Source organism: Nyctibius grandis, chromosome 4, assembly GCF_013368605.1.
Source record: "Nyctibius grandis isolate bNycGra1 chromosome 4, bNycGra1.pri, whole genome shotgun sequence".
NCBI lineage: Eukaryota > Metazoa > Chordata > Aves > Nyctibiiformes > Nyctibiidae > Nyctibius > Nyctibius grandis.
The window spans coordinates 55871967-55886873 of NC_090661.1; the positions used below are offsets into that span (position 1 = coordinate 55871967).

The 14907-nt window shown below is 41.0% G+C and overlaps 1 protein-coding gene across 1 annotated transcript in view; it reads right to left on the minus strand.

Moving 5' to 3' along the window:
* The window catches only part of ITPK1 (inositol-tetrakisphosphate 1-kinase), a 147728-nt gene that overhangs the window by 60753 nt on the left and 72068 nt on the right, over positions 1-14907 (minus strand). The window contains exon 4 of the mRNA XM_068399256.1: positions 10045-10170. Within this exon, the coding sequence (XP_068255357.1) occupies positions 10045-10170 (126 nt within the window). The remainder of the gene's footprint in view (positions 1-10044; positions 10171-14907) is intronic.

Sequence of the window (14907 nt, forward strand, 5' to 3'; positions counted from 1 at the left end):
CTGTGGTGATGACTCCTCCACCTCGACCTGTCTCTGCTTCCACCTTGAATTCAGGCTCCCCATGCTTCCATCCTGGCCCAGCCCCTACTCTGTACATACTAATCCTCTCACACATACTTTCATCCTGCCTGTGGCCTCCATCCCCTTCACCCCCCTCCAAGGAGGGAATGATTTTTCCCTCTCCTACCTCTGTGTGCATGTTCCCAAATCTTCCTGGTGCTCACCTCGGCATTGAGCACTATCCTCATTTCCCTGCATTAGGTGTGTTCCACTTGTTATTTTGGCTCATGTTACTCTAAGTATTTCCAGAGGAAGCCTTGCTTTTTTATGCTTTCTGTAAGGAACTTCACAATGCTTTGTTTATAATGATAACAGCTCTAAACCATATTAAAAGATCATCCAAGCAGTAAGCTTGACACAGCATAACGAAGTTTAACAGGAATGAAGGCATGATCCCAAGGCCATTCTACACCAGGCAACATGTCAACAGAAATGAGCATCTTGGCTAACTTTCCAGTGACTGATTTCTCATCCTATTGCCTTAAGGAGCCTCCAAAAAGCTCTGTAAGGCAAACACGAAATAACCAATGAAGATGAAGGAGGTGGGGGCTGTTTTCCAGAAGTCATTTAGAGTAACAAACTAATGTCAAGAAGAAGACCACTCAGTGTAAGGCAACAGCCCCTTCACACACACACACAAAGGAGCCTGAACATGAGCTTTCTTTATAAAACTAGGAAATTTCTCAGCATCAAACCTATTTCAGGTACTATTCTCCAGCTCTTCTCCATTTACAGTACTCGGACAGCCAGAAGGCACAGGAATGGCAAAACTCAGAGACTGTCAGCTGGGCAGTGAAGATCTGCATCATCTGAGTAAAGGAAAGGACTGGGACCTGAAGTGTCTCCTAGAGCTAATCTGGGGATCGGCTATAGATCTCTGTCAATCCAGAAACAGCCTCCACTGTTCCATCACAAAGCATTAACTTCACATTCAAAACCAGAACCATCAAGTTGCACCAGCATCCCCAAAGTAAATCACCCAGCCTCCCCTTGGGCATGTACAGCTGCCAGCACTTTCCCAATCTCCCATATCTCACACCAGTACATCACTAGCACATGCAAAAGAAAGAGCTCCAATATCTATGCACAGAAAACTACCTAAAATAAATAAATAATTTTAAAAACGAAACCTTAACGCCAAGTCCCCACAACAGGGAGTTACAATAAGAAAAACCAATTTTGTTAGCTTCAGAGGAACAATTCTGGTAGCCAGTGTGAAACCTTTCATAAACTTTGATTCTTTACTAGAAACTGCTGCACACTCAGGCATCACGTTTTACTGAATACGTATAACTGTCAAGATCACTTAACAGATGGGAAAACTCTTGATGTAGCCTAAGTAGCAGACTCTTCCCATGGCACAGAATGGCTCCACTACCAGAAATACAAATCTGGATAAACATGAAGGGTTTGCGTCTAAGAATTTTGATAGCAGATGAGCTACTATAGATATGAACTTGAAAATGGAGCAGTTGCAGATGGAAAAGAGAAACACCGAAGCCAACAGAGAGCTTTCAGTACAGCACAACCTTTCAACTTTGGATGTTCACATTATCTCTGGTCATTTCAACAACACAACTCGGCACTCTCCTTTGGTGGACTCCAACAACCCAGGCAACAATCTGGAGGATATTTAGGCTTCTCAACAATATTTTGAAAGGGCTCTGTCCTTGGGCTGCAGTTCAGCTTGACCCAGACAACATCTATGTTTTCCTCTTTCTAATCTTTGACATAATAAAAGCAAACAAGAAGCAGCAAGGACTTTAGCAGATTCTCCTTTGTTTGTATTCCAGGCTTGGCATTCAGTTATGGTCTGTACCAGCTCTGTTACTGGCAGAAGGCCAGCAATGAAATTTGAAATCAAAGAGAGACCAAGTATTTCATGCTCCCTATTAAATACCTCTGGATATAACCCAGATATTTTTAAAAAAGCTTTTCTTGAGAAGTCTGTGTATAGATGCGAATAGAGTTGTTGTTTGTCATTTTACCCACAAAGGTAGCTCATGATTTTAATTTTTTTTAATATTTTAACAGAAAGTTGATAACAGTATCTACTGCAAATATTAAGTCATTAGATCATGAGAGACTCACTGACTCATTGACTTGATTTTATTACTAAGTAATAAAACTCCTATAATCTTTTGTCTAATATTAAACAAAAGTTCCATATTAAAAAAATGTTAGCAAACAAAACAATAACAGCGTTTGGATTTGTGTTTTCAGACGTACAGAAACATGAAGGTGACCGCTTATAACAACAGACCAACATTTTCCAAGGGGGAAACAGATGTAAAGACAGACACAAGCTTGTCTAAAGAGTCTGCATCAAATTCAGACTTAAAAGTTCCTTTTTGATGTCTTGGGCTGTGATGGTCTCTTTTCATGGACACTTGCTTCTAAAAGCAAAGGTGTAGGCAAGTTGGATCTTGAACAAACATCATCTCAAAATTATTTGTCTCTAAATCTAAAAGAGATTCCTGCAGTTGTTGGGAGGGATGAGGGGGACAGCAAGGGGAAGTGAGGACAGATCTTCTCGGTTACATTTCTATTCACTGTACATCTCAAAGCAACTTTCTGAGTACTCAGCTTTCCTGTTCTGCCTTCAAAAGTCCACCACTGCTTCATTTTTCACATACCTACTCACAGGAAGCTATCCTACCAGTTAGCACTTGAATGACACACTTTTCGTTAATTTTGCCTGCTTATGAGGCTCTTCCAACAAATGTAAGACAGGATTATTTTTCAAATGGGAAAAACACAGGTACTGGCCTGTGAATTCAGGTGCAAATAGACCATTTCAACTTTGTGTCTCACTCTGTCCCCCCAGTAAGAAAAAAATACTAAGATTTGATAGTTTCCTTTGACTTTTCACTTACCTCTTCTCAGCAGAGCACATGAAAAGAAATTTGAAATGTGTAAGTATTTTCAGAGTATAAAGCTGAAAAACAGGAACAGAATGGGCTAGTATCTTAAAAAAAAAAAAAAAAAAAGTAGCATTAAAAATCCACTGGCATAATCTCCTTGCGTATGTACCCGAATCACCTTCTCACAGCTGAGACTTCTGAAGAAAGCAAGAACAACGCACTGCTCCCCTCCTAAGCAAGAGCAGTGCCCTAACTCCTTCCCTTCCAAAATATCTCCCTAATTTTCTCTCCTCCCAGTCCCAAACCCTTCTAAGGAAGCTTCTGAATCAAGAATAGAAGAGCCCTCCTGGACAACTTCAGAGTGGGAGAATCAACAGCTGGAGAGCAGCAGGGGGAGGAAACACTTCAAATTTTCACCAACCTGATAGCAGAAGCCTAGGAATAAAACCTGCTTCTGATCTTAAGAAGGCTAATGCAAAGAGAACTTGTTCAGAAAAAGCTCTGAAAGGCAAATTAATAACCCTATTGATTTTCCATCACTTAAGCCATCATTTTGAATGGATCACTAGGCATTCATCACTGATCTTCAACGCAGTAGAGAACAGTTTGCACCCACCAATACTCTCCTGAGAAACTGCAGTCCAGACCACATCCAACTAGCACAAAGACTTCAGAAAGCTCAGCCCTAAAGGTCTTCTGCAGCTAAAATGCCCACTGGCAACAGGCAACTCCTCCTTGCTGTTTTCAGAGTCTCCTGTAATGATTATTTTTACCACGCAACTGAGAACAGTCATTGAACAGCAAGAGAAAAAGGGCATACTAAGAAGCTTCCTAGTCTATTAGCACTCTCCACCAGACCATATAATGGTTCATCACAAGACTCCAGAGAACAGGCACACAGACTCATGTAGATATGAAGCCAATCTCTTCTTCGGCTCTTGCAGATGAGATGGTCAAGGTCTCTACAATACAGCTCTGAAAAGAAGTTGTTCTTACAAAGGTCATAAATGTAGCCTGGCAGATCACTCCTCCTCCTGTGGTCAAGGATTCCTTGCTCTCTGCTTTATGGAGCCAACAGTAAGCCTGGTGCCAGGTATCACCTTGCTGTTACATTCAATAGCAGGAAAATTAGCATCATGAATTTTGCACCGTTTGGTCTGGTTAAGATCATCAGAACTTTTTTGGTCAATTTAACGAACAATAAGGGAACCACACTATTTCCACTTGTGTGCAGGTGCCAGAAATATGACAGTGCTTATGCAACATCACACATACACAAGCAGCTCTCTTGCAAGGTGGTCACTTCATATTTTCTAAGTTGCTTATTGATTTTAGTTTTAAAAAAAAAAAAAAAAAAAAAAAAAAGAACAACCCCACCCCACACACTTTATACAAATGGATCGTTACTATGTATTTTTTCTAGGCAATATACTGCTCTTCATTTCTAATAGTTTTCAATATTTTAAAAATAATACAGGACAGATGGAGGCAGGCAGCAATTCCCTGCCAGTTTCTGCCCTGTATACAAAATTATGTGAGAATATACCCTTTGAACACGCTTTGGCATGTAATTCAATGCTGACAGACCTCTCCTCTGCTCCACTGCTTCCTGGGTCCATGTTTTACTGCAATGAAAGTTTCCCACATGCCAGCAATGTGGCACAACTCAGTCACATGTGCAGAACCAGAAGCTCAAGGCCTTGGTTTATTGGGGATAGGATATAATTCGGAAGCCTGCTCACAGGGGTCCCTGCCCTCTATCTCATTCACTAGAAAAAGATCCTTTCCCAGTTTGGAAGGCACTGGAAGAGGATCTTTTTCTAATGAATGAGTTTTGAAGATACTGAGAGATTATAATTCCCTACCCACAGTAAGAAATATGTGTAGTCCAGTAATGGAAACCTGCATTCTAGTTCAACTACATGATTGAGGACAAGTCATCCACTGGACTATGCTAAAGAACACTATCTGTAAAGACAGATCATCAGACATCAGTGTGACTATTGTAAGTTGGTCTGTAAAGCAGATGTCATCATAGCTACTACAAATTCATACCAGAGCTCCAAACAGAAACAAACAAACAAACCCCAAGTCCTTACGACAGCCGTTCTGAGTTGACCTAAAGGGCTTCTGATATTAATCTCAAAAGGGAGTTTATACCATTTCCTTCAACTTACAGCTTGCAAAACAAAAACTTAGGGATGCAAACAGGATGGTCTAGATCACATAATGAAACTATGGAAAACCATGTGACTGAACCCACATTCCAGGATCCCCTTCTAATTCCTTAGGCATTCCACTGCACTTCTTTGCAGGAACATGGCATCCTCAAAAAGAATAGAGAGATAATAACAGTGTTTACTCTACAACCAAGAACTAATGACAGGGAGAGAATAAAGAACATCAAGTTCTCCTCTAACATTCTTGGCTTTTTTATTATTTTCATTTGCGGTTAAATTTAATATTCCTAAAAATGAAGGCCTTGAAGGCACCAGCCAACTGGATCCAAGCATTTCGCAAGAAGAATTAAGCAAGTTTCTCAGCATAGCCCCGCAACAGCATTTCTAGAGTATGCTGGCCAAAGCTTGCCATTGTGAACACAGCAATGCTAAATTGGAATTAGGCAGAATGTTCCAAAAGACTAAAACCACCATCAACAGGGACATGAAATGAAGATGAAAATGTAGAGGAGTCCTCAAAGCATGAGTAGAATTCACCACCATCCTCTGCACAGACGACACTAGTGTAAGACAATACTCTGTATCCACAGGACGCTTTTCGCCCAATTATTTCCTTCCTATACAGTTCATACCGTTAGTTGAACAAGTTCAACTATATTCACCCATCAAGTCAGGAGACAGGGAACTATTTCTTTTCCATCTGACTTGCTCAGAAACTTATCCTTACTTCTACCTGTCTGTATTACTTGAGCTCTGGAAAAAACATATATGGAGCATGTGTTACTGTAGAGAGAGGTTTTCTAATGATACACTTGCTTATTGATTAACAGACCTACCGACAATTAAAGTGTGCTGACCTACATGCAGCATATGCCCCAGGTGTGAGAACAATACCTTTGCTTTCTACAACACTTGACACACAATCCAAATTTCCAGTATTATCAAAAGAAAAAAGTTTCAACTTCCCATAAGCCTACTGCAAATTAGCTTCACAAGAACCACAGTATTATTTTTGCTTGAATACTGATATTTACAGGAAAATTATGAAGTCCATTATTAAGAAATAGAGACTAATTTATGAAAGGGTGGTGGTAAGCTGAGGCATAGAAAGATGTAAGCGTTCTACAGCAACAAAATAGGGGCAATGGTAACAGACAGAAGACTGAATTTCAACTCTATTATCTAGTCTCTGGATTACAGCTATTTCTGTTTCACTCTACTGTAACCCAAACCTGTTCCAGCCCAACTTGTTTCCCCTTTTGTTCTCTATTATTCTTAGAAGGCAGCAAACAGGTCTGCAAAAATGTCTAATGTAACTGAATGCTCTTGTGCTATGCATGTATTAAATCAATTTATCACTATGCAAATCCTACAGAAAGAATTTGACATGCTGTATCATGTACCTCTGTCAGTACTCTCCATGACTCCCTGGGATCAATGACTGTTCTCACCTCTCCAAATTAGTTAGCGTGTCATGAGAAGCATATCCCCAGTCCAAATCAATGACCCGATGGCTCACCCATTACTGTATATGCTGTATGAGATTAAGGCCATGCTGCCAAGAAAAAACTCAGGCACAGGAGACGGGGGGGCGATGTTAACACAGATGAACTAAGCTCCCGTGCTTGGCAGCATGGGAGAGAAGAGCTGGGTCAGGAAACACAGAGAGCAGTAAGATTTGTTTGCCTCAAATCTTAAGGGAAGGCTTCTTACTGGTTTCCTTCAGAGGCCACTAAAAAGAAAGCTCTGTGATTTCCAAGATTAACAAAGATAGCAAGAGCTGCAGCACAGTCCTAAGAAACAACACAGCACGGGGATGCTATTATGCAGCCTCCTTTAACAGGGGATCACCTTGAATATGGTGACTCTCTTGATTTATTATTTCTAATGGGATGGAGAGGAGAGGCAAGGCTGAATTGTCGAACTTGCACACAGGGCTATACTCAAACACATAAAGTAGGATTTTAGGGCAATATGAGTTTGGTTGTTTAGCTTTCATTAAGGCTATGATTTAAAACTGTTTGCAACAAGTTGCTCCACAGTTTTAACATAGGAAGAGTCAACCAGCCTGTGAGAGCTGGGAAGGTTTCAGTAAATTCACTGCAGGACACAGACAATCACATCTTGGAAAACTGCAGTTGCGGTAAAATAGAAGCACAATGCACTGCCTCCAAACTTTGATCAAGGGCACAGCCTGGCAGGTGAGCCACACAGGAACAACAAGGAGGCACGTACGCTCATAGGTGGCAGCTGCCGAAAGGTGTACAGCCGGAGGGGTCCCAGTGCCACACATGACGCGCGTGACTGGAATACAACTATTTCTCAGCTGCTCTGAAACACGGCAGCTCAAGTGAGATTTGCCAGCACTAGTGAAGGTTATAATATTGTCCCAATAAGAATATCCGTGTAAATCAGGGGTCTGCTGCCTTTTCTGATGTGTGTATCTCTAGAAACTTCCACTTATATCTTACTTTCTGAAAAAAATCCAAGCTGCACTATAGCAAATACCTTCTTTCTGACAAAAGCTTAGAAAATGAAAACAATATCCCCACATACATTTCTTATTTTTACGCTGTATTAACTGTTACATGCAAACTAACTATTTTTCATTTCTAAAAGTTTAAATCAGTAATTTCACTTCAAATAGTCTGTTATTAAAAATATTGCTGTATTTGATGCTATCAGTGGTATGTTTTAACTTACATAGCTCTGTAGAATTTTAGGAGAGACTTTGGGTGAGGGGAGTTAGGTTTTTGGTTTGTAGTTGCAGTTTTGATTGGGTTTTCATTTTTTCCATAAGGGGATGTTTCTGTTGTTGTTTTTAGGCCACTGCATCTCTATTCAGGTGATATTATTCTTTTCCAAGTGCTATCCAAAAAAAGATACAAAGACCAAGTCCCTGAACTAAAGAATAAATTGATATTTATCCATAATTATATATGGATAACATATCCAAAATTATATACAGATAATATATCCATATATACTGCTTCTCTCTCACCACTCTCAGAATCTATCCCACAAACTCATGAGATAAAAATCGTATTTTCACTGAGATTTTCTAACGTAAATATCTTTAAAAACAAAGCTTCAATATTTAACCTATACAAAAATAATGGATTAAGTTATTTAAACAGTAACAAAGATATACAGAATAATGTCAAAGTATCATATTATGATTACTTTAAGAAATCTATCAGGGTAAGGATTTAGCTTTAGCAGGTCATTTTACCCTCTTCGAACCATCCAGCAGTGCAGCAGCTGTCACACAGACACAAGAACAGCCCCCTAAGTCCCCAGCCAAAGCTAAGGCTCTAGCTGCAAAGTGCTCTACCCTGTTTCATACTGAACTTCACCTCGGTGGTTAAACGCAGCTTTAGGATAATGCATCCTCTGTACTTACTACTGTTTCCTCTCAACCTCACCTCCTGATACTTGAGAAAGTATCAGCTTGTGACCTTAAGCTATTAAATACAGTAACTTGACTAGCTGGAGTTCTTATTAAAAATATTCCATATCCATTGAAGAGTTCTCGCTCAAGAATAAAAGAAAGGTGTTTTAGGTATTAATTGTACTGCTACATACCAACTGTTGTTCTACAACTGCTTGCACAAGTTCCCTACTAGCATTCTCTCCAGGGGACAAGGGAGGTGCCACAGGATTACACAGAGCTGCTCTCTCTGTGCCTCATAAAGCCTGGCCTTCAGGAATGCACGCAACAACATAAGAACTGGGAATGAGGGATCTCATGAGTCTTAAGCAGCTGCTAGCAACTTAACCCATGTGCCCTTTTGTCTCTTTGGTCATCAGTTTTTCCCATCGATAAGATGGGTATATTGTGAAGGCAAACTAGTTAACATCTGAAACAAGGAAAGACTGTGAGCAGAAAGCCCCCGAGGTCCATCTCTCCATAAGCTTCTTTGGACATCTACAAGTTTCCAGTGCTGTGGGAAGTGGACCCTGCACTACTTAGTGATGAATAGTCATCTAGTATTCTGACAACTGGTACCAGAGGGCCAGACCCACAAGTCAAACCTTTTCATCTCCTGTGTGTGTTTGAGTAATACACAGGTGGGAGGAAGCAGAAAAGCTTTGTAACTAAAGCAAAGAGAATATTGACTCCATTAAGTAAAATATTTTCTGCATCACTAGTTGTAGACCATTAAGCATAGCAAAGAGAACATCATTTCCCAAGAAAGCAAAGTTGTCAAGACTGCACAATTTGCCTGAGCTGTTTTTCTACCTGACATAAGCATATCCCGTAAAATTCTGAAAATATCTTGTTTCTCTTTGAAAGAGAAGAAAAGAATATACCTTTGATCAAAGATATCCACCAGAAGCAACACCTTTTAAAATGATAATGGTGTTGCTTTATCATTTTCATCAGCACTTAGACTGCTGATAGGAATTCTTCGGGAAAACAGTTCTCTGTACCACTATGTCCTGCATATTTGTGACCTTCAAGGTAAAGTTGAGGGGAAAAAGAATTAATAAAACAGGATTCTCAGCACTAGAGGACAGAGTTACTCACAGTAACCTTGATGTTACAGAAATTATCATTCCAGGAACTGGGAAGACTAGACAGAACTGGGCCAAATTAATTTAGTGCCTTCTGTCGTGGAGAGATGCATGTAAAGGACGCTGCAAACACCTTTTGTGAACAGCACTCATGCTCTTGGAATGACATCAGGACAGTATTTGTCCTCATGGGGAACCAGCTCTTACTAACCTTACCAATACAACATAAAAACTATCCAAAGGTGCAAGTCCGTTTTAGACTGACAAAACTATTTTTGCTGGGCTATCAGTAGCAGGGCAGCAGCGTGCCAGGGAGCTCTTTTCATCAAACCTTACCAACTGTATGGGAAACAGACTGAATTTGCTGCACCAAGATCATCCTCCTGCTTGAAATGCAGAAGGACTAGAAAAGAACCACTTACCTGGAACCTGTGAACCAGCTCCAGTGACTGGCTGTCATTCTGGTCTGCTTCAAGGATGACATCTGTCAGTTTATGTATGATCACATCCAAAGGGCCCTGATCTTCAATGGGTTTGGTGAGGTCAAGCTAAAGAAACCAGAGAGAAACCTTCTATTAGTATATGGAGGATCTGAGGTTTTAGTCCCTGCCACCATCCAAGGTGTTACTGCCACAGAGAAGGCATTTACATGCTGACTTTATTTTGGTATGTCACCCAAATCCCTGAGAATTTGCATTTCACTGAATATCAGAAAACTTTACTCAGACTTTTATTTCTCAGCAGTGTAGATCTAATTCCATGAAGAAGCAGTGAAGTCATTGGCAAGCACCCTTCATCCAAACACCTTCCTGTGCTTCTCCACCCTAAGCCAACATTTCCCTCTTCAGCTCTCTTTTCAGTACTTACGCACAAATGCAGAAGGAAGGAGCCAACAAAGATTATGACCACTAATAAAAGAAACGCCTGCTGTGCCCTTCACCCTTTGGGATTGCACAAAACAGCACCCAGGACAGTAACACAGGTAACACAAAAGCAAGTGACTCAGGGTCTTTGAAAATTCATCTGCTGCAGGGACAGCTCTTTAGCTGGTAAGGAGGAGTGCAGCTCCCAGAACACTCCCACTAGCAGACTTTGGCAGTTAGCTGGATATGGGACAAAGATTTGGGGTGGGGTGTGCAGAAACTCTGCTCCAGACAGCATGGGAAGGCATCAAAGTGCTGGCGATGCGTCACAGGGCTTGGTCCCCAGTACCAAGACAAGGTTCAAGGAGCAGAAGAACCACCTGTACTGGAAAAGGATTGAGTTAGGGCTCTCTTGAGGAAATCTTAATGCAAAGAAGGCTACTGGACCTGATGGAATGCATGCAAGGGTACTAAGAGAACGGGCCAATGTCATTGTCAGGGCTTAGATTTATCAGGACACAAATCAAAACTGGAAATTCCAACTAAATCAGGAAAAAAATTCCACTCTGAGGACAGTCCGGTTGCAGCAGAGTCCCACAGAGGCTGTAGGATCTCCATCCTTCAAGGTTTTCAAGACCTGACTGGACAAAGCCCTAAGCAACTTAGTCTGAATTTAATGCTGAATTTGCTTTGATCAAGATGATGTATTACGGACCCCTGAAGTCTCTACCAAACTTAATGATCCCATGAAGCTACTTACCAGATTTGAACATTTGTACTATATAAGTACCAGAACTGGCTCATGTTCTAGCCAATACGCTGGGCTGCCCATAGGACAAAAGCTGTCACATTATCAAGCAGTGCTCTTCAACCAATTTTGAGATCTACTGCATCAGTGGCAACTTAACCTTGTAAACTTCAAACCGGGAACATTTTTGAAATGACAGACAGATATGTGCTCACTAAAGTAAAGTTAGCATCTGATTTTACAGTTACGTGAATGCTCCTTTCCATTACTGCTATCCCTTTTTATTCAACTCTGGCAGAGAAAGGGGTGGGGGGCACAGGAGGGAAAGCAGGGCTGGGCAGAAGAGGCTGCTGATGCTGTTTCAATAGAAGCCTGCTCTTCACTGTCTCATTAGCTTGAGTTTTGTCCTAACAAAATTTCCCACCCTACAGAAATGGCCCTGCTTTTCGGGAGGTAAGTGCCTTACGGAAGGTAATGATAAGACAGGATGGCTGGAGCTCAAGCACCAATAAAACTAAAACAATAGAGATCTAGCAGCCTTATAATAATTTCCTACTTGCTAATCTAACTGATCCACGTAGCTGAATTGCTTTTCTTGTGTAGGCAGTCTTATCTGGGCTAGGCTTACTTGAGCAGAATAACTAAGTTAGCTATGGCACAAAAGCAAACCGAAAGACTGCTAATTCTTCCCAACAGAGACCACCTTTGCTTGCCTATTACCATATGCTCCTACTAAGTGTTACAGGTTGAGGATCTAGTACTATCTTTGAAGTACTTTCATAGATTCTAATACAACTGGAAAATGTATTGTGCATCTATTTTCTGAGGAGACTAACAGAGGCACTGTTCACAGGTGAGCAGCAGACTCTCTACACGCAAAGATTATGCAATGGCAAAGACAAACAAGACAGACTTGATGTGGATTCTCAGTGATCAGTAAGCTGTGGCTGGGTGAGGCAGTCCACAGAAGGTCTGACTGTCCTGGCACTTACAGTTTTACTCCCACAAGTAGTGCAGCATGAAGGCTACGGGTTAAGTGTCTGAAAAATTAAGGCAAAACAAAGTGAACTGCAGCTTGGCTAAGGACATGGAAGGAGATGATCTGCAATCAAGTTCCAGAAAAATCAGTTAATACCCTTAAAGGAAATCTCAGATGACCACACTGCTTTTCCTGAGGTTTTTTCATCTGCCTATCACATCTGGAAGGAAACAGCAAAACAAAGGGTCCATTTAACCAAGTCAGAAAGTTCCCAGTTGCCAAGGTACAAAAATGTGAACTAATCCATTTTCAGGACTTCCAGTTTGAAAAACAGTGAGAAGTAAGTAAGTATTTGAGATTGGTTACCCCTCTACATTCTTCCTGCACTTGCAGCTCAATCTGCACAGTAACATTCAGAAAACAGTCCTCCCTTTCAGCCTTGACCCAAGAATAGAAATCAGCCTTCAAGGCATATCCAGGCATTTTCAGCACAGTGTTTTCCAGAAGCATAAGACACCTGGCCAAGATAACTTCTTCACAACAGTTGTGCCAGTTAAAAGCAACTGGCTTATTTTGAGAATAAAACCAAACGCACCTACTTCGCACATCAGCAAGTGTTAAAAAGGAACCCCCCCACCATAGCAGTGGTCTGCTTCCCCTTCACCAGGAAAGCAATGCTAGGAATGAAAGCACACTGAGGCAGCTTCTCTGGTAGGAAGTTCAACGACCACTTCAATTGGCTCAACAAGGACAGCAGGTACATTTCAACCACACAAACCTTCAAAATTTGATCCAGTATTTTGTGGATTGGAGGATCAAACCGTTTGCGAGAATAAGGTCTCTGTGTTCTGGGCCATGCTGCGGAAAGCAAATATTCCTGGGCTGTGTGGAATTTGGAAGAGATCCACCTTCCTTTTATATATCGAGAAGAAAAAAAAAAGTAAAAGTAGAATAAAAAGAAGGAAAAAAAAAGATTTGAAGGTGAAAAAAGAAGCCTTTTCAAGTGGAGTATCAGACCCAAGCAGAAGTCAGTGAAAGTACAGTGCAAAATTTCTGATGGCCCTCTGCTGAGACGAACACTGATTCATTGTTTGTCATCAGCTGGAATTTGAGCCCTCCTACTTCCCTTCCCTTTCAGCATCTCTCTCTCCAAACGATCTTTGCATTTGACATGATCACCCAAAGGTTTGTTTTTGCACAGAACTAACACCATAGCAACAGAAGTGAGAGAAAAGATTTATTAGCACCAGCATGAAAAAACAGAGAGATATGGCTATGGTGCCGTTTCTTCTGTGGAGCAGGCTATAGCCTACTGTCCTTGCCCTTTTTTTTATATTAAAAAAAAACCAACCAAACAAAACAACCAGGTGTTGGTTTCATGGCATTGTCACCACCAAAATCCAGCAAAACTCAGATGACTGACGTGGAAGACAGCATCACAGCTCTATACAGAAAAGGCCAGACACAAGGCATACGCCTTTCCAGGTCTTACAAATCCATATATGGAAGAAAACCGCTAGAAAAATGCTCTTATCATAGCTGGCTGAAGCTAGCCTGCTCACCTTCTAATAGAGAGACTGGCGGGGAGCTAAAAAACGCTCCAAGCTTAGAAACGTCACAGTCCCCCCAATAGGCTTCCCAGAGCATCCACTGGAGAGCAGGTTACAGGCACACAGAGCTCCATCTCTGCCCTCCTCTCCCCTTCCCCCTTCCTCTGTCCTCCAGAAACACACAGCCAGCACATTATCCAAATCATTGCACAGGAGGGCAAAAAAAGTTTATTTCCATTAAGCATAATTTGTTTAAAGTTTTGGGGTTGTTTTTCTCCAGAATGCTGGCAAGCCATCTATATTGCAGGGACAGGGCGAGCGCCTGGCAGAGTGCCACAGTTCTCCACTGGTCCCAACTGCAATCCCACATGCATGCATTTCTGGAAGTCGTGTTTAAAAATAAAACTATGTCCAAGTGAAAAAAATCTGGATTTGTTCACTCAGGAAAAAAAAACAAACCCTAACAACTGCAAATGTTGGATTTAGCAAAAAGAAATATCATTTATCTAAATGATTTAAAATAGTTTTGTATTTTTTTTGTTTTATTCAGTGTTTCCAGTCCATGCTATAATCAACTGTATTTCAGAATCTGGTTGAGCAGGATTTGTGTTTTTTTAAAAGCTCTTCTTCAGAAATAGTGCTTGGATTATCATCTACATGAAATGAAATCTTAATACCAACCTGTTCTGTTCTCTGAACTGAAGGCAGATCTGTCCACTGCTATACCCCAGAGGAATACAACACATCTCTCCATTTCTATTTATCCTCACTTTTCTCTTAAAATATTTTCATTAAAAAAAAAGGAAGAGACTCTCAAATCTATTGTTTAAGCATTTTTCTCTCAGTCTCCAATCAGCTAACAAACTCCACTCACCAGGATGCTGCACTAAGTTCTTGCTGTATCTCAGTTTTTATTTAATGTGCTGCTTATAAGCAACAGGAGTGCGCGTCCCTCCACATTAGCCTGTCTTGCTGCAAGCGGAAAAAGCTCATGAAACTTTCACCCAAAAGCAGCGAATGAAAAAAAGGAGAAAATCATCAGAGATGACAGTTTTTTTCTGAGCCTTTTCACTAGGCAGATACCACCAAATCATCAGACGTTATCATCTCAAGTGCCAGAAAGCTTAATAAAATACCACAAAAAG